At 40.6% G+C, this 20,910-nt stretch overlaps 1 protein-coding gene across 1 annotated transcript in view; it reads right to left on the reverse strand.

Moving 5' to 3' along the window:
* Positions 1–1,543: 1,543 nt before the first annotated feature.
* The window catches only part of pdia5 (protein disulfide isomerase family A, member 5), a 53,694-nt gene continuing 34,327 nt past the window's right edge, over positions 1,544–20,910 (reverse strand). Inside the window, exons 11-17 of the mRNA XM_080038648.1 lie at positions 20,071–20,207; positions 12,510–12,580; positions 11,705–11,868; positions 11,104–11,234; positions 7,563–7,633; positions 1,770–1,904; positions 1,544–1,651 (exon numbers count right to left, since the gene is read on the reverse strand). Of these exons, the coding sequence (XP_079894774.1) occupies positions 1,571–1,651; positions 1,770–1,904; positions 7,563–7,633; positions 11,104–11,234; positions 11,705–11,868; positions 12,510–12,580; positions 20,071–20,207 (790 nt within the window). The 3' untranslated portion in view covers positions 1,544–1,570. The remainder of the gene's footprint in view (positions 1,652–1,769; positions 1,905–7,562; positions 7,634–11,103; positions 11,235–11,704; positions 11,869–12,509; positions 12,581–20,070; positions 20,208–20,910) is intronic.

The following is a 20,910-nucleotide window of genomic DNA, read 5'->3' on the forward strand; positions in this document are numbered from 1 at the left end:
AGAGTGAGAGTTGAAAACACACACCATTCGTAAAAGAGGGAAAAAAAACCCGCCAAAAAGTAATGATGATGGCCCCCGAATGGATGGTGTTCACTGTTAGGGGTGGGAGGGGGTCGGTAGATTTCACTTAATTAATACTCGATAGCTCCTTGGATGCATTATGAAGATTGGATTTTGATGGAAAGTATAAGAGCAGTGTCCAAACCAACCATTGTATAGTTGTATAGTTCAGCAGGGAATTTGGGAGACACACCGGGCATAAAACAGACTTGGTACCGTTAAAAGGAAAACCCTGAATGCCCAAAGTGAAAGCCAGAGGTCTGAATTATTCCAGCATTGCCCTGAACAATGTGTGAAAGCAGTAGGGGATTGTGGGATATTGGGTGGAATCCATGATTATCTTCAGTGGATGGAGGGGAAATTCATGTTTTCATGATTCATTTTTATGATCAAAATGCAATATTTAGCCACTATACTCAAGCAACTCCCATGCTTGTAAATGTAAATGAGCCCTAACCTTTTCAAAACATTGATGAAAATGCATTTTGAATGACCAACAGAGGAGGTACAAGAGGCAAAACGACATTATAACCTGAAAGTAGGAAATGTACAAAGCATGGAAATATTGGAAATTTGGCATTTTAATATTCTTGTTCGTCTTCGTCTTGCTCTGGTCCAAGACTTGAGGGAACTGCAAGGGCACCAGGCCTCCGATTAGTTTCCACTTATTTAATATTTATTCAACTCCAGCATCTTTTTATCTTTATATATTTAAGGCCACAGTTTTAAGCAAACACATTTTCTTAAGTCCTTTCTAAAAAAAATAAAAATCAAAACTATCCATGAGAGCCCGGAACCATACATAACATCCACCCTTTGGTCATGATTTCACATACTTCACATTTTGCTGTACAAGCTATGGGCTTTTTATTTCTTCGATTTTCAAACTGATCTGTGAGGATTTAAAAAAAAAAGCAATATTCTGGATGGCTATGAGACATGAAAATTCTGTACAAAAATATTGGAACCAACAGAGAGGGGTTGATGGATTAGGACTCCTGTGTGGAGTGATTGACAGTGCAGCCTCCACCTTTAACTAATAATGCCAACCACCACCCACCACCACTATGGGCGTCAATCAGTCACACAGACAACCCCCAGTGTTGGGTCAGTATTGCATAGATACAGTATACGGTGAAGCTTTCCACATATGCAGTCACAGTGTTGGGGGGGAAAAAAAGAAAAGAAAAAAGAGAGAAAGAAATCTCACTTTTTTTGTCCGTGTGTTTTCTGCCCATCAGAATATCCATGGAGAAGAAGAAGTGGGCACCGATTGGTCGCCCTGACTTGTAGGTACTCTGTTGGTGTTACTATACACGTGATCACGATTGTATTACAAAAAAAAAAAAAAAAGAATCTTTCTCTGAGGTCATCAAGTGTCCCACATCATCAGTGCTGTACGGGCCCTTTGCCAGGGTCAAGGGTCACAGTGCAATGACAAACTGTGCAGTGCAACACCCTCCCCCCTCCCCCCTCCCCTCCCCTCCTCTCCTCTCCCTGCACGCTGCCCTCAGAGCTCCTCCTTCCTCTTGCCAACCTTCTCCTGGTCACGTCCTCTCAGGTTGCGCATAAAACCTATGAAGCCCGCCTCCTGTGGACAGAGGCACAGGGAGAGAGGCAGTGAACATCAAGTTTGAGTGATTATTTAACAACTTTTAACTTTTTTTTTTGTTGCAAGTCATCATGTAGAGGTATGTAGAACCACTTACCCCACGATCTCCGTTGTATTTTTCCACAAACTTGCCGTAGTTGTAGTGAACAAACGTCGGGTAGCCCTCCACCCCTTCCTGCTTACAAAGTTCGTGGTTCTGCCCTCTTGTACAATCCACAGCAGCGTACACGATCTAAGGGACAGAGAGCAATCACATTAAGTGGGATGTGATACCATGTATAATAAAACATTAATGATTTAACTTGTATAGGCGTTGAAAGTTGTCTCTCAGATCAGTGGGAGATACCTTAAGAAAGTGATATTGTAATTGTAAAAAAGCCAAGTGGAATTCTGAAAAATCAATTATTATTACAGTAGGTTTATGTAAAATAAGTTAAATATCTGAGTTTCAAGGAATCAAATCCCAAACTCATTACAACTTACTAAAGAAAACATTTTTATATTAGCATATTAGAATACTTTAGAGCATGTACACTTTTATTTTGGTTAAAACTACCAAGAAAAGGTTCTTAGACAATGGAGACTATAATGTCATATGTTAAGAACTGTTGGGGTCATTTGTTTTGATAATAAAAACAATGTTAACAGTGATGCAGTTTACTGAAGGAACTTATTTGCTGTGTCTGTAGATGTTCAAAATGAATTCTCAAATCCTATTCTATCCTTATGCTTCCCACTTATTTTTCAATACAATGATTTTAATTCATACTTAGCATTTTATTGTTCGTGTTCAACTAGTTGTTGTTTCAGTCTCTCTTAAGCCCTCTGTATATTTTCAGAGCTAATAGACTTTAATATAATTATAGATCAATATTACAAAAATGTAAACACAGGATATTACAAGGGAATTGAATAGAGAACTCAATATCTATCAACTGTAAAATGGCCATTTAAGACGAGTGCTAACATTTATACAGCCGCTCTGGAAATAAGCAGCGGGCTCAAAGCATTCCCCTTATGGAAATGGAGACCGCCGGTTCCTCCTTTCAGGTTACAGAGAAAATGACTGATGCGATATTCAGATATACTAACCCATCTGGAGTGGATAGTGTGGGGGATCAAAATCCCACAACAATCACTCCTACATAAAAACAACAAGAGAGATTTATGTTGCAAGGCTGTTGCATCGATTAGTGACAAAGTGCCCTCAATGAGGCGTAAATGCCGCCGCACTGATACACAGCTCACTCAGAGTGTCTCAGAGTGTCCCTTTTGGACGGCCGAAATGTCACCCTCTCTCAGGGTGCCGAGTGCTGCATTGAACTTGTCACTATTTAATAAATCGCTCTCCATCCAGCCGTCTGCTCGAGCAGAGAGTGGCAATAACACATCTGTTGCTGAGAGAAAATACATATAAGTAAAAATACTTCATCATATCTAAGAGTGAAGCGACACTCAAAACTTCTTGTCCTAATTACAGGGAACAAGCGCCTCTTGTTTTGTTTTGTCATGCAAATGCAAACACTCAAATGCTGAAATTGTGCTGAGGCACAGACATATTGGTGTTGAGTGGCGGCTTTATATGCATCAGCAGAGGAGATCTAAAAAGTTGCCAGCACATCAGTGATGAAAACAGGCTCTATAAAGGGATATTCTTCTTTTATGGTCCGTTAATCAAGTGTGTTATACTAGACTATACAATGTATTGCTAGAAGCGGTGTTACTTTTCAGCAGGTATAAGGTGTTTCACCTTTGCAAAAAGAAAAAACTAAATAGTCAACAGAAATTTAGCTGACAACACTGCGTAAAATCATCCAATTCATCGTGCACCGTAGGAGTTTTATTTTCTTGAATACTTGACCAGATCTGAGCTTAAGTTTGAGATAGGCAGAGAGCACTTGAACAGTAGCTGCAAGAAGGGATACAGCGGTACTGTAATGTGGCTAGCCACTGCTCACCCCTGTGTGTAATCAATCAGAGTTGTGGTAAATTGACAGGAGAAAATGAAGCCGTAGTGTCGTTGTTTTTCAAAGATCCAATTCCGTTATTGATCCAAAGGCCAATTTCGTTATTGATCCGTTCCCGAGTGACAGAGGACCCGACATCATGTCATTGATTCCATTGCAAAACTTCTGAGGAGCAGCAGCATATTAACAATGGGCTTGGTCTCAATCCACCACTGTCACACTAAAGAGCAGAGCAGTTAGTAAGTTCCTATGCCTATAGCACTGACTATTGACGTACCTGAGTTGGTCTACACCAGTGGTTCTCAATTATTTTCTGTCATGCCCCCCCTAGGGGACATAATTTTTTTCGCCCCCCTCCCCCCTAAATTGAAATACTATTGAGAACCTGCTAATATTTATTTATTTATCTGTACAAAACCACTGTATGAGTTTCTGGCACGAGCATTCTGCATACAATCACCTTATTATCAAATCAGATAACACAAATTACCTGAGATAACTTCTGCAGCAAAACAATTCAAAGTGCAGTTTATTAGCTCAATTTGTAACATTTAAACAAGACTGCTCAGTCTGTGTGAATCTCAGGACAGAGAAACAAGAGCAAATGATTAACTGAGGTTTGCATTTCATTCAAAACATTTTTAAACTGTAAACATAGTTAAGGTGGTGTGTTTATTATTATTACAGGCCAATAGGCCTTCTGTGATGCGATAACCTATAATTCATTAATGTTATTATTAGTCTACTTGCTTGATTTCTTTTTAGATAGCCTACAGAGACACTTGGAGACACATGTGGACATTTATTTACTGCAAATCGCGGCCTTTCGCGTGGATATGACCATACACAAGCACACATCGCGCTTGCTAGCACTGCCTTGATTTCAGTTGGAAATCAAGGCAGCCCGCGCCCCACCATTTGAGAAGCACTGGTCTACACATCTGTTACTACAGTAAACCAATTAATATTTAAAGCAAAGTGTACACATAAAGTGCAAGCTGAATTCACAATAATTACTGAAGTTGTTTTCGAGGATGTTAAACACTATTTGATGGAGTGTTTAAGTGTGCACCACTTATAAGTGTGCACCACTTATTGCATTGTGTACAGAATGAAATAAATAACAGGCAGAAACCTCTTATCGTTATATTGGGCTAATCCTTCAACAAAGAAAAAAATGCAATAAATAAATAAGTTGAAATTTTTTTTGCCAGTATTTTGAAACATTGTTCTTGTTACGATAGTTGCTTTTGAAAAACAAGCAGTTCTAGACAGTGTTATAAGACTTTGGGGGAAAAGAGAAAACCATTGAGAAAAAAGCCCTGCACAGAGCTCCCCGCTGTCATGCAGCACAGAAAGTGGAGTTTTAATTGTTTGCATCTTCAAAGCTGCAGCTAAGCTTTTTGTTTGTCTTTGGCAAGGGCAGCTAATAGACTGTGATCAACGCCGGCCCAGTGCAATACACCAGGGCTCGGCTTTATAAATAGAGAGGATTGCCAAGTAAACACACAAGCCCAGTTCTCAGATTTACTCTTGTTCAAATACAACATCACACCTCTGCTGGCCACAGGAGGGACACACAGCGAGAGAACTGAAAAGCTCTGCATTTATATAACCTTCACAGATACGAGGGTCCCCTGGTTTAGAAGCTTGTGGGGGTTTCATCAGAAGGATACTGATCCAAACATCACAACTCAGTAGTGAAGGTAAGGCCAATGTGCCTTGAGCCTTTGTGGCCGCTACATACTTGATCTAAAACAACAAAAAATTCTGTCTGTTCTGAAAGTTTAGAGTTTTCTCTCAAAATACAATATTTTTTTTCCCATTAGGTGGTAACATTCAATAGTTTAGTTTGCATTTCATGGTGGCCATTTTGAAAAGCCTTGCTCCATTAAAGATAAATCATATCTTTATATATTTTTGAACTGACAAGTGTCTCCAACTGTGAATAAAGTATGACTCGTTCGAAGTTTGTTTGCAAAGACAACATAGATAGTGGAGGACATGCTGTTATTTTATTGCTTATGATATATGTATTTCAGTGTTTACTCAAAGAGTGAAGAAATCAGAAAAGGCATGTACACATTCCTGAAGTTACTGCTTAAGGGGCAATGCTCAGAGCCTTGAAAAAAAAACATTTTCAGCTCACATGTGGACGTTTAAAGTTGTCAAGGAACATTAGAAAAATGAATGACTCAGTTATTGAGGACACGTCACTGCTTCAAACCATCTGACAATGATTTTCGAAAAATTCCAAACAAATGAGAGTATCATTGCCTGAGCACTTTTGGAACAATATGAGGTTAAGCATCTTGATGACAATATGATCTATTTTTCTTTTTTCAGGCAAGTGTTACATGATAAATGGAAGCTAAGAGTTATTGCCAGGCACGCGCAAACATTCTTTCTGTGTGTGTGTGTGTGTGTTGATGAGAAAATGAGTCACACAATTAAGGAGGTTTTGGAAATGCTGAGCCCTGCAGTCAGAGGGTATTAAAGGAGTGGGAGTATGTCGGGACACGGGTCCAGAGTAGAGATGATGGAGGGTGAGTGTGTGAACCTCCAGTAACCTCACAAGATCTGATGAGACAGTGTGTGTGTGGGGCTTTTCGCTAAGTGGACACATTCTTAACCGACACGTGAAGACAAATATTAGAAAAACGAGGTGGACGTTTTCCAAATACCACTGCTTAGCGGTCTTATCAGACGTTATGAGAATGCAATAGGCGGCTGCAATCACTCTCTATGCTAATTCAAGAATAGCCGCTTATTTTATGAAACCCTGACAGGAAAGTAAGAAATAGTGTCATAATAAAGAAAGAGTAAATTTTTTTTTTTAAAGTAAGAAAATGCATGTGTGCTGTTGAGAACTATAGATAAAATAATTCATTATAAAGTGTCTTTATGAAACGTTTGACCATTTGAACCCAATTCACATTTGACAAAAACAAAATGGAAAAGTGTGTGGTCCATATTGGAGCTAATGAATATGCAATACCATTGAGCTCTCACCTATTATTGTTATTGCACTTCACTTGTTTACTTTCTAACTAGAGTGACGTGAGAAGATTCATATCAATGTCCCAACTGTTAGTCCAGACCAGATTTATGTCTAGGGTGTGTTTAGCTCTCCCTCACTGTAACAAGGGCTAAACTGGCTGGCTTCATTTTGAGAAGAAAAACCTCCAGAGCTGCACACTGCATCATGTTATCTCAATATATACAGAAAAGGCCAAAATGACATTTTGAGAAACAGTTACCCATACGATTGGGGATATTTCATCATCACTAGCAATTAATGGTAAGATTGACAGCACACAGCGTCTCAAGAGTTTTCAAGGTTGTTATTGAATATGATGTGAAGGTGGGACATCTCCGCAGCAAAATCCTATTTAGACACACCTTTAAAAAAAATATTGCACCTTCCTGTGATTTGAAATAGCAGTAGATCATATTGCGATTTTGATTAAGTTTTGATTAAATGTTGAGCCCTAGCGGTTATCATGATTTGGAGCGGACCATTATGAATATAAGTTATATTAAAGTTTTGTGTATCTATCCTGTGCCATGCTTAACTTGATGCATTGGTATATGCTTCTCTAATTTTTTATCTTTGCGTTGTGTGGGTTGAAAATGACAGTGTATTACCAAACTATATTGTAGACCTGCAAGCTGAAATGACAACATCTGAGTTGGTTGGGATTGTTAAACAAAGTGTGTTTCAGTTTTTCCCTCGTTCCAACATTTCACTGCACACCAAGATGAAATCAATACTGATCCTCTCTTCTGCTCTAACTGTGGGTCATGACAGAAAACAATTGTTACTGTAAGAATCTGCTTGAGCTGGAGGGAAACTTTCTGCACCACTGCTACTCGGTGTAAGTGTGTGCACATCGTTAAATGTGTGAACAAGCAACACTAACCTTGCGGTCCTCTTTGAAGAGCTCGGCTGCTGTAGTGAAGTGGGGAACAGCGTTTTTACAGTGCGGACACCCTGGAGGAGGAGAGAAAAACACAGATGGGACATTTACAGCTCAGAATAACTATTGGACACCGCAACATCTAGCTTCATGTCCTAAACAGCACTTTGCAAGGGTATTCATTTCACATAAACACAATGCTACTAACATTCACATAATCACAGATACAAACACATTTCTGTGTGTTCATAAAGCATGTGGCCCCCTTCACAACCCTGCAGTCATATACAGAGGTTTATGCCGCATTAGCGCTGGTTCACTTGTGTGTTATGAGAGCCTGTAAATCTCTTTATTGCTGCCATAAACACAACCTCCCTGGCTCTCTCTCCTCCAGCAGCCATCAATATACAGTTGGTCAATACCTACACAAATAAACCACTAGGTACTAGAATCACATTTACCGACAGCATGTTCACTTTTAGTAGGTGGAGGCAATATGACATGAGAGCTGGCACGACTGTTTGATGGCTATATATCTGTGAAGGAAGAAGATGGTCTGATTCTAGCTACGTCTTGCAAACAAGGGGCGGATGTGTTCTTGCACGGCACTTGCAATCAAATGGGAGTAATTACTGCATTGAAGGCTTGTTCCTTTGAATATCTGTTGCTGCTCTTTTTATTTTGTTGTTGTAGATAATGTCAAGTGCCCTGTTATTGTGCTCATTAAAAGCAAACTGCCACTGGGATTGGGAAACGGATAAAAAAAGGCCAAAAACACCATTTGTGGGGACAAATACATTCTACCGAGAAGAAATTAAGCAGCCAGGATTTGGGAGCCTGGGTTGGGGTCACATACAGATTTCGGGTTGAATCAATAGTCAATAGGCCCAGGACAAGGAGTCACAAAGGACGAATATCATAAAGAGAGTATATGGATTTTTCTTTTTCTTATCATCAGAGCTATACTCCATAGTATACAGTTAAGTAGCAACTAAATGTACAACATTTTAATATATTCAGTTCTTCATTGTTGACACTTGCCATGTTATAACCAGGACCAGAACCAGGATGTGTTTTAGCGAGTCATTAAAATAATTAGCACAATGATCCCAACTGGAAATGGATTCCAAAGGGCTACATATGCACTGGCTGATGGTGGCCACAGTTTGAATCAGTGAGTTCTACTGTTTCCTGCAGCATTCACATACAATAATGCTACAACTTCAACTCCATTATACACTGGCTCAGAAACCATACATTCGCTTTCCCTTTTCAGAATTTTCCTCTGTGAACCAGCATTCAGCACAGCTCAATAATCCATTTCCCGCTGGAGTACCCTTTTTATCTGCAACATTAAATGGCCCCTTAAGCCTTCAAAAGGTTCTGTCGCAAACACTGAAACTGTTATATCATAAAAAAACACATAAAACGCCTTATTTGCCCTCACCAGAGGAGAAGAGAGCGACCGGGGCAGGTCACTGGGACTCTGCTTTAGAGTTTGCCTAAGAGTGGATTAAGAGCTGTTCAATGAACACAGGGCAGGTGGTGTCACACAGCTACATAAGTACACGGATATTTCACTTTTCACATCTCACATACCCTCTGTGACCCATGGAGATTAAAAGCAGCTGAAGGCTAAAGGTCTGCTGTTGCTCATATGACCTGCTGCCACTATCATTTCTCTACTGCGGAAAAACATTTTCACTCATCTCTTCTCATAATTACTGACAGTGACAGATAGTGAGAAAAAACCTAACAAAAGAGACTTCAAGGTAGATGTACCTATGTAACAGCCTTGATTTTTCTGTATTTCCAACAGCATTCATTGATTCAAATGTGCAGACTATGAACGTAAGCAAAGCAATCATAGATATAGCTTAACAATACATGCACCGAGCTGTTTTGTTTGGAGCTAAGCATCACTTAAACACTATTTATCCAGAGGGCTCCAGATGGGTATTTAGTGAATTCGATAACATTAGCTTTTATTTAACACGGCATGTATACAAAGGGACTATCAACTTAGCATTGCCTGAGGTGAGGAAAGAGCTGGCGAGAGAGAGAAGATTTGAAAAGCATTAGGGTTTTAGTTGACGTTTAATTGAGGCTTGAAAAGGTAACAACCCAAACATTTGTTTAAGCGATGTTCACTTTGAAATCGTCTCCAACCTGCAATGTTTGAGCAAGCAGCTGGATGTCAACAAATGCTGATAAGGTAGGATAAGATAAGATAAGATACAAAAATAGAAGTCTGACTGCCGTTATTCAGATGTGCCCACTCAGAGAACACATTGATGCAATTTTCAGAGACACAGTGCACCAAGTGTCTAAATTCTGTTTTTTTTGCGATTACCTATGAAGCAGCTTTAACTGATTTTCTTTTGGACAAGAACAAGAAAAACAAACACATGTGACATATTACCATATGTCTGTTACATACAACTGAGTCTGCTACACACAGCGCATTCATTTGGAGAGTCATCTTGGTGAATACAAGTCTATTTAGCTCTGGGGCGCCCTTAGCTCAGTTGGTAGGGCGTCCCCCCCCCCCCCCCCCCCGGGCCGGGCCCAGCAGCAGACCCGGGTTCGATTCCCGCCCGCGGTCGTTCTCTGCATGTCACTCCCCTCTCTGCCCCATTTCATCTCTGTCTCTCTGCACTATCAATAAAGCATAAAAATGCCCAAAAAATATCTTAAAAAAATAAAAAAAATAAGTCTATTTAGCTCTGCTTTGATCTTAAATAGCTCTGAGAATAAGTTCCCTGTTGTTGCTAGATTTTCCTTTCTACTGCTCGGTGCTGATCAAACCACACACAACTTACATTCATCAGTTCATAACGAATATATTTTTTTTAGTCATTGGATAATTGGTGCTGTTTAAATGATCAGTTAAATGTTGAGATGCTGATCACACCATTTTAACTTTACCATTTCCCTGAGCCAGGTTTTTAATTTAAACTGCCAGCTGTTGCAATGACATTGGCCGGAGATTCCATTTTGACAGGTCAAACTATGATAGTTTTAAAACATTTAAAAGGACAGATTGTTTTTATCAGACATTTTAGTGGCCAATTTTCCTATTTCTAAGGACCTACCTATAAAAAAGAAAAAAAACAGTACTTATGTTGTCTAGAACCCTGGAATATGGACAGGGAACAGTGATTTATTCCCTCTTTTTAAAATAGTTTTACTATTCACAGTCAAGTGATTCATTCCTCAGTGTCCCCATGGTTTAGGTGGGGTTTATATACCTTGCCGTGACAAGCTTGACAGACAGCTCAGACTTACGTATGTGCATTGATTTAAACCCAGGATATGATCGCACCAAGTCCAATGACTGCAACGACGTCACACAAACCTTATAATATTAACAGCCAAGCATATGGTATGGAAGCCAACAGCTTGTGTGAAGTGTCGAGTGCAGATTACACAATATCCTTTTTAGGAATAATTCCAGAGCTTTTGGGGGAGAGGTTACATCCAAAACTAATTTGTTAGCAGCAGGTGTTAAGGAGAGTTGATTCAAATTACTGTGAGCTCTTACAGGGAGCGTAGAACATGACCAGAGCATGCTTCTTCTTCTTTAGTGCCTCTCGAAAGTCCTCCAATCCAAGATGGCTGACGCTGGAAGGCTTGTCCTCCCAGGACTGCTCCGGTGGAGGAGGTGCCTGGGGGCTGCACACATAAAAAGAGAGCAATGCGGTATTTATTATGAATACGGTACGGAGCGGAGAACGCTGCTTTACATTTATTGTTAAGGAGGTAACAGAAGTGTAAATGGAGACAGAGTACGCATATGTAGTATCGACCTAACAGTTCTGAAACAATGGAAATGTGGATTCTAGTGTTAAAATACAACACTGAGTGGGTCAGACTGAATGTCAGCCTTACATGATGTTATGTCTGTTGTGTTTGCAGAATTTGCCTTCATGGCCCCTGTAATCGCCACAGCTGGAATGATGTCATTGAAGGTCCAAAGTGAACCTTTTCCAAATATTGATCTATTACACTAGGGGGATGTTTTGAAAAAGATTGTTTGCAGCTAATCAATGCTAATCGTGTTAACTTTTGCACCGGCAGCGTTTGTTGGACAGAAGTGAAGTGAAGTGATTGAGCTGCTGCTGGTTAAGCCGGTGGTGACTCACTTGTGCAGGAACTCGATGATCTTGTCTTTGTTTCGTAGATGCGGCAGCGTGTACTTCTCCTCGCCCTTCTCAAAATACTTGACGGTCGGGAAGCCGGAGATCTTGAAGCGATCCCCCACGGCCTTGTGCACCGTGGTGTCCACCGCTGCCAACACACCCGGACTCTGTGGAGAAGAAATAACAAACGGCAAAACTTTACCAGGTCATTTTATACTTTAGAAAATAATCAAAGTTTTGACCTTTGCAAAGGAGCACAGACAAGACTGTGTATGTTAAACTAAGTGGTGTATTAGTAACTCAAGCAGAGAAGAGGGGGAAAAGCAGTAGAAAAATAAATGATATTCTGGGTCTTAAAAGGGCTCAGGGTGAGAGAGGCTCCAGTACATCTATATTAGATAATGGCTAGGCTTTTCCCATTGACCTCCAGAGCCGGGCAAGGAGCCACGTAAGGAGAAGGTCCAAGTGTTGGACCGGTGGGAGCCCTCGCTGGATGAGATAATTGCTACAGTCACCAGGCTTAAATTTTATAGGCTCTGCCCCTGAGCTGGGGAGTGTTAGATTACAGCTGAGGACAGAATGGCGGACAGAGAGAGTCAAGAGGAACACACCCAAACTAATCAGAAACACATCGAGAGGCCAGACAAATCGTCCATAAAAAACCTTAAGGGCCAAGAGAAGGGATTATTATGATCTGTTAATGAGGTGTGTGTGTGTGTGTGTGTGTTTTTAGTAGTCAACACACGGGCCTGTAGAGATGAATGCTGCTGTGCACACGTAAACACAAGCAAAGCGGTCAGGAACTTACCCCTGAACCCTTGTTGAGTATTTCGGCAGCTTCATCGTACTCTGGCTTCATCTTCTTACAGTGTCCACACCCTGAGAAGGATTCAAAACACACATTAGAGCCTGACTGTTTATTTGACAGCTAATATCTCACAGGCATGTATTTTAATTTTCAAAACTCAAAACTGAACAATGTTGGGACAAGTTTTTCTTCACGCCATTGTCATGGGTACACTCACCCAGGAACAACAGCTGGTGTCTTAAAAACACTTTTGTCCAAAGGGGGTGCAAGAATGAAAACAAACTGAAAGTTCCACTGAGCACCTTTAAGTCACTATACATAGGACAACCTCAGACATACTTGAATATACATGCTCAAAAACATTCATGTACCAATTATTCTGTGGAAATCACATATTAGCCGGCTATCCAAAACGATCACTATCAGTGATAGTAAATAAGTCAAAGAGGATGCGGGAGTCACCTCCCACTCTTGAAGACCATATAAACAAGAACTAGCTTTTTATTGCCGAAGAAATTACTTCCATAAAACCAATGGCGAGAGCTTTAATGGTGCAATCTTTACACAACATTATGCCCTCCGAGCTTGTCTTATCCAATCAGTGTCTCCGGCTGTAGGTCCCTGGTGTCTCGCTGCTTCACCCTTGTTTGTCAGTGGGTTTTACCACGCTCACGCTGAGGGTGAAACTGTTTACCAGGAGAATTAAGTCATGTCTGATTACTCGCTACACTGTTTCACTCACAGGCATGGCACTGCGTGTGCGTGAGTGTGTGTGTGCATGCGTGTGTGTGAGAGAGTGTGAGTGGGCATGCTGGAGACAAACTGACTGAGACTAAAAGCTGGGTGTGAGTGAGTGATGAGTGCAATAGTGAAAGAAAGAGAGCAAGAGGAGGAGAGGGGAGTGACAGAGGGTAAACAAACTAGTGATGGTGTGGGTAGAGCTCGGCGATGTGGCAAACTATGTTAGCACAAACTAGCACAAGCTAAATGTTTTTTTTTTTTCAACGATGGTAACGGATATGATGGAAAGTGAAAAAAACTTGGGCCATAAATATAACATCCCTTAAGAACATGCTTTTCAAACTCATCACTCCCAGACAATATGGCTCTGCGATTTGGGAAAAATAATAATACGGCAATATTTTTTAAACTATATCCTGATAAATGATATACAGCGGGTGAAATAAGTATTGAACACGTCACCATTTTCCTCAGTACATATATTTCCAAAGGGGCTATTCAATTGAAATGTTCACCAGGTGTTGGTAACAAGTAAAATGGTAAAATGATAAATGGACTTGACTTATATAGCGCTTTCTAGCCGATTTTCTCAGCCCCAAAGCGCTTTACATATCTTACCACATTCACCCATTCATACACACACTCATACACCGATGGCAGATGGCAACAAGTAATCCATACATACAAAGAAACCAAAACAAATACGTTCAGAAATTAAGTTATATGTAATAATGTGAAATGACACAGGGAAAAAGTATTAAACACATTAAGAAAGGGAGGTGCAAAAAGGCATGGAAAGCCAAGACAACAATTGAAGTCTATCAGTAATTCAAAAGCAATCTAGCCCCTTTTCAGTGTAAATAATATCAGCTGGTTCAGTCCCAACTGATGGCCTACAAAAAGGTATCATTTCCAAGGTGTCACACAAGACACATCTCATGATGGGTAAAAGCAAAGAGCTGGCTCAAGACCTTTGCAACCTGATTGTTGCAATACATAAAGATGGCATTGGTTACAGGCTTGTACTGAGGAAAATGGTGACGTGTTCAATATTAATTTCACCCGCTGTATATCTTGATATATTTTAAATCTCCTTTTGAGCACATACACAATGCTGAATTTCACCATTTGTTACATGACATCACACCAGTAACATGAGTCTAGTAGCCTCTGCGACACATGTCTGAATGATTATAACATTTCATGAAACATCTTGTTTATTAAACTCAGTGCATTTTTTAAAAAAATATACAACTTGCACGTGGCAATGGTTATGCAGCATACTTGCATGAACTTTTCTTTCTTAAAGTCACCATCTAAATCCAGTGAGAGTTGCTTCATGATCATTTAAATTATCTCCCAGTGCAGATAAGGCTTTCAAAGAGAATAAATTCCATTACATAACCAAAACTTCACCATCAGCCAAAAGCTGCCCCTTTTTCAGCCGTTTAATTAAGAAGCAGGACTGCATTAGGGGGCATTATTGCCCTGTATAACTCTACTGTCTCAAGGCAGTTGCTGTCTGTATGCGTGAGTGTGTATGTGTTTGCAACTGTTCTTTCCAAAAATATTCAGTTCGCCCGCTGAGCATCATGAATAAAGCCCCATGTTTGGTGTGGAGGTGTCTTTAATAATGCATGAGCCGCGAGGAAATTGGCACTTTATTTTTGGATCCTAAACGACTTTCAAATACGTAACACAATTATTTGTCTCGCACAATGTACAAGATGTTTTGTCTTAAGACATAATGAATATGCTGTTTGATCAGGGATGAGCAGTGCGTGCAGACACTCGCGGCGCTGCTGTGCACAGAGGCATGAAACAAACTTGGTACATTTCCAAAGCTGGTAAATTGCCCTTGTCGAAACAGTTCAGGAATTCTTTTCTTCAATATACAATGCGGTACTGGCGCAGGCTATAAATCAAAGTGCGATATGCCTTGTGGAAAATAAAGCTGCTCCTCTTTCAACTGAGTCACTGTGGTGTGTGATCATCAGATTGTGTTGAGGCTTAGCAGGGAGAACACAGCGAGAGGGAGGACTTTGTCTGACCCTTCAAACTGATGAGTAAGAGACAAAAAGCAAATGTTCGTCCTGTGCTACGCATCGGCCCTGCTCCGCATTCAGGACAAGTGGTGCGTGAGGGGCATGGTCAGAATGTGTGTGTGTGTTTACTTGTACAGGGTGGATTTACAGATACACAGTGAAATATTGCTGATTCAGGGTGTGTGTGTGTGTGTGTGTGTGTGTGTGTGTGTGGGGAGGGGTAGGGGGAGGGGTGGAGAGGAGAGAATAGAGCGAAGGTTTTCAAGAGAACTAACAAACTGGCCACACATCACTGTAGCTGTAATAAAAACTGATGCATGTTAAAAAGCAGTGATCTATCTGTTTTACAGTGAATTTTGTTAGGGCGTGTAGCAGCCAATAACGAAATAATTTTTTGTTGTTTAATGTAATAAAATTAGAAACAGAATGATTACGTTATCAGCGTTTATTACATGATAAGCTACTACAGGGTGTTGTAAGGTCATTTTCTTTGAGTCCACTGCAAGACAAAACTAAGCCTGTGGGCTACTTGCTAAGCGGCCAGTCCCACAGAGATGTTAAAATGAAAACAACTTGCCTGATGCGGCCCACACAACACAATCATTTATGGATCCAACACTGTCATTAAACTGCAAAGCCGTTCTGTATTCAATATCGTGTGTGCTCTCTTCCAACAACATTGGCAGAGGAGGGAACTTTTGGTTTTGGCCTGGGACATAATCACTCTGGGAAACAGTGAGCAGCTTCCCATTGGAGCGTTTTTTTTTTTGCCGCCGTCAGGAGCTGCTGCACGCACACACACACAACCCCTGCTGAGTGCCGCTCACAGGACGGTGAGAACGGCTGCGTTGATATGTGGACAGAGAAGCAAGCCGATGATGGTGGTTGGGAGACTATTAATCTCACTCTGACAGCAGGGCCATTAAGAAACTGCATCCAAGCAGCAAGACTGGGCATCAGTGTTTATGTGTGTGTGTGTGTGTGTGTGTGTGTGTGTGTGTGTGTGTGTGTGTGTGTGTGTGTGTGTGATTGTGTTTGTGTGTGAGAGAGAGAGAGTGTGTGTGTGTGTGTGTGTGTGTGTGTGTGTGTGTGTGTGTGTGTGTGTGTGTGAGAGAGAGAGATGCATGAGGTGTAATTGTGTGCGATAAATGTATGTGTCATCATGGTGTGGAATGTGTCACAGTGTATTTCTGTTTGTGTGTGTGTCCCCGAGCAGATCAAATGTGATGCATCTTCTTTTTTTCAGCTGAATGCCCTTGGTTTTGTGTGTGTGTGTGTGCCTTCCGTCCGCAGGGTGAGTCAAGTGCAGGATAACATAGGGACACAAGCAGGATTAGTCAGCGTCCACATAGGCGTCAGCTCAGCCTTTTTGCTGTACATTCATTCAGGAAAGGATGACGAGACAACTTATTATGTCATGTGTTCTGCCCTAAATAACTACAGAAACTAATGACACTGACATGATCTCTGTACGTGTTTCAAAGATTCCATGTCTATAAATATTCTGCGGTGGAATTTTCCTCCTTTAGGCTAAAAAGTTAAAGTGTCAATGAGATATAGTTCAGCTGTGTGTCTCCAAGGGAAGAATGGTCAGGTCAGTTGTCCTGATAAGACCTTCTTTTTGCTCCAGACTCCACACTGCTATCAATACGATCTCCACCTCACATGTGACTTTCAACGTGATTTAGGTAATATTAATCATATAACTTATATAGGATTCAATACCCAATAGAATCCTTAAACCTACTTCGGTGGATGCTGAATAACCTTATTTGGACATGCTGTAATTCTGCCTCGCAAGGGGCTTAAAGACTCATCACAGGCACATTGGATGGCACCACATTGTGTTTTCTGTTGGGTTCTCCTCGGCTGATCCTTGTTAATTGCCTGAGTAAGACATCCTGGTCTCCTGAAACTTCTTCCATCTCGAGTAAAGAGCACTAAAGAATTCCATCACAGCTGCTAATGCTAAAGTAAATGTTAATATAGGAGTTCAAATATGATAACTAATAATATTATACTTTATATGAACCCAAAGCTTTACAAAGCCCCCTGTGTGGATATTAATACTTTATGTCCTTTTGATAATGGTCAATTCTCTCCTCTGAATTCTTTTTTTGTTAACTTCACATCCATAGTAAGTTAGTTTTATTTATTTTTAGGACTTAAATAATGTCAAAAAAAAAAAACGCTTTTGTTTTTAAACTAGTTTGGTCACTCTTCTAAGAGAAAAAGTTGCTGAAGAAAGGAGTCTCCTAAAGTATCCAAAACTAGTGTGTTCTTGACTCGATTAAACCCAGAATTGTATCTACTCTAATAATTAAGATTGTGGATTATTGTAATTACGTTAACTTCATGCATTACATGTACTTTCCAAACAAGTCTCAATATCAGTTTCATGTCTGTTGTGTGTTAAGTCTAGCTTAGCACGGAAAACTGGAAAGCAGGGGAATCGGCATTCGCTGCATCAAAAGGTAAATTCCAACAACTCCATCCAAGCCCGGGCGTCTTGCCTAATGTTCGTCTATACATTCCAAACACACTGATGAGATAAATGTAAAGGCTGTCCCTTAGCTTTCTCTATGTGGTGCATCATACTTATAGAAATTGTTGTTTTCTTGCCAACTGGTAAGAAGTTAATTTAAATATTATCCCAAAATAGTATTTCTCCGAGCTTGCAGGCAGTGAATAATGAGATAGTGGATGATAGTGGATGGTAGCAGGTCCCACACTGCAGTGTTTAAGTGCCAAGGATGTCTTTTAATCACTTCAACAGCTGGAGAGAGAGAGTGCTGTTTGCCCTCTGGGTGGAGCGCAGTGCTGCCGGCAACCTGGAGGTCTGAAAGCTCTGCAGCACACAGTACGAGACCAAAGTTTTGAAAACAATGAATCATGGTAGTGGTGAAAGCTATAGGGGAAAGGAAACTATTTTTAGTTACTCATTTATTTCTACAGTGTGGAAACTGAGATGAGTGGCGAGAGGAGGGAGGGAGGGAGGGAGGGAGGGAGGGAGCAGTTTGACAGGAAGACAGAAGAAAGAATGAAGAGGTGAATAATCAGAGATGTAGTCTACACAATTATATCATAAATTGTGATCTTGATTCATATAGCAATGCGATCTCATTTCTAAATGATGATGATTCTCTCACTCATATTCACCTCGACAATTTCCAAAAATGACAATCAGCTACACCATGTAAAACAGAACAAGATATTAATGTATCAGTCACGCAAGCAACTCAATAGATTTCTTAACTTGCCAGTGTTCCTCCTTGAAGCCCCAACATGTTGATACTGTGCAGACTTTTGTTTTCAACCAAGAAGCTTTAAAATACAGTGGTTGGATGTCCAAACACACTGGCTGCTGGGTTTGATTTATTTATAGGAGAAAAATCGAAATTCGCATTTGAGCGAGAATTGTCCAGCCCTACAGAGAGAGTGATGAATCGAAAAAGCAAAGAGGTCCAAAAATTGGTTGAAGCACGATACAGATTGGGTCTTGTTGTAAGCCGTTGCACTCAGAATGTGTTTGTAAATTGGGTGAATGTATTTGCATGATTTTACAGCTATGGGTGGCATTCATAAACATGCTACAGCTTTCTCACACGCAGGGGAGGCTTGGACCAAAGCAAAGCAATCTGGAACATAGGGGGGGGGGAGGGGGGATAGATCCTAACCGCTGACAAGATCTGGCATGTTTACAAAGGTCTGCGTTACAGTATGCGCCAGTGTGGTGCCTTGAATAAAAATGACAGGCGGGCTTATGTGAACCATATGGCCACGATGACTGGATTGTGTTGGGATGATGATCTTATATGTGATACAAAAGCTGAACTTAATGCAGCCCATGTCGTTGGGTTTGTTTTTGAACTTTTAGTTATTGTCTCCAGCTGAGCGTTAATACTGAGCGTGACAGTGAAACAGTGATGATGATATTTGTGGGACTACAACACTATTCTAGCCGAGAGATTCTGCTAGAGAACGTTCAAACAGCATGGAAGGAATTTGAAGCTACTCGGCACAAGCTGCTGCACATGTTTTATGTTTCATGAAACTTCTTTTTTGGAGCTGTTCAATAACAAAGCTGGTATTTTTACAGTAAACCAAAAAGGAAAAGACGAGAACTCAGCTTTTTTTTATGTGTGCAAAGCCTGATGTCTTAATTGTTCGTGTCATGAAGCACCATCATTGTCAGAAAAAAATTAAAAACACATTGACGACGAGCCACACTGTGTAACACTGGTTGACATGTTTCTTTGTTATAATGAAAATAGGCACTGTAGTCTATTTTGATGCAAACTCCACATACACTGTGTATTGTCACTGTATATATATGTTCTTAATCTGAAACTACATTCAGGATAGGGAAGTTGAAATGTTGATATGGACTAATAATTTCTGAGATTTTTATGGGATTATCTATGACTGTAGGAAAAGTATCAACTACCAAAGCTTTACTCTTTGGAGGACACAGGACTTTCACTTCTCTTAATTGGTGGGAAAACAATTAGTTGAATAATGTAGTAGTTGATCATCAACAATTAAATCAGCAATTTTAATAAGCAAGACATTGTTCATCAAAAGCCCCAAAAATAGCTAAAATGTGAGAATTTGTCTTTATTAGTCTGTATATTAGTAAATTATTTAGTAAATCAGCTATTTGAAGACATCATTGTTGATGTTCTTGTTCACTATTTTATGACATTGTTTAGCTCAAATAATTGATTGATTATGAAAATAGTATATTTTTTTCACAGCGTGCTTTCTTTACTCACATGGGGCGTAGAACATGATCAGTGCGGCGGGATGCTCCTCCAGGAAGCCGTCAAAGGAGTCATCGGTCAGGTGGAAGACTGGCGAGTCTGACTCCGCCCACACCACCTCGGGGGTCTTTGGCTGGGGGGGCTGAGGGCTGGAAACAGGAAGGAAGGGGAGACAGACAGCAAGGGACAACAGAGGTGAGGGACAATTTTTTTTTAAAAGTAAGAAAACGACCAGCTGGCGTGTAATCTGTATGGAGCAAAAATCAAATGCAGCTGTAGTAGACCACACTCCACCCAATATGTCACTCACACTATATACATCTGGACTGAAAGCAGTCCCCGCCTTAATGACGGAGCACAGGCGATACAATGGCAAATATGAGTGGACACAGATATAAACAAGTGCACGTTCCTTCACACGGGAGCACACACACACACACACACACACACACACACACACACACACACACACACACACACACACACACACACACACACACACACACACACACACACACACACACACACACACACACACACACACACACACACACACACACACACACACACACACACACACTTTAAAAACGACACACACTCATTCCCTTTACGTAATGTATTTTTCATTATCACACTGTCTGGCATGAGCTAACGTGCTAAGGCCACATGAAACTAAATAGCTTTAAAAAAAAAGAAAACGCTAGCATTGTGCAATTGGGGTGCTGAGAAAGTCTGCATCTCCTCAGGAATATAATCTTTTATCCATAATGTCATCTGATACATAAAACAGCTAAGGATCAAGGTTTATCAGGCGCTGAAGGTACACTTGGGCCTTATCAGATGACATGTATG

This window comes from Ammodytes marinus (genome assembly GCF_949987685.1).
Source record: "Ammodytes marinus genome assembly, chromosome: 12".
Classification (NCBI taxonomy): domain Eukaryota; kingdom Metazoa; phylum Chordata; class Actinopteri; order Uranoscopiformes; family Ammodytidae; genus Ammodytes; species Ammodytes marinus.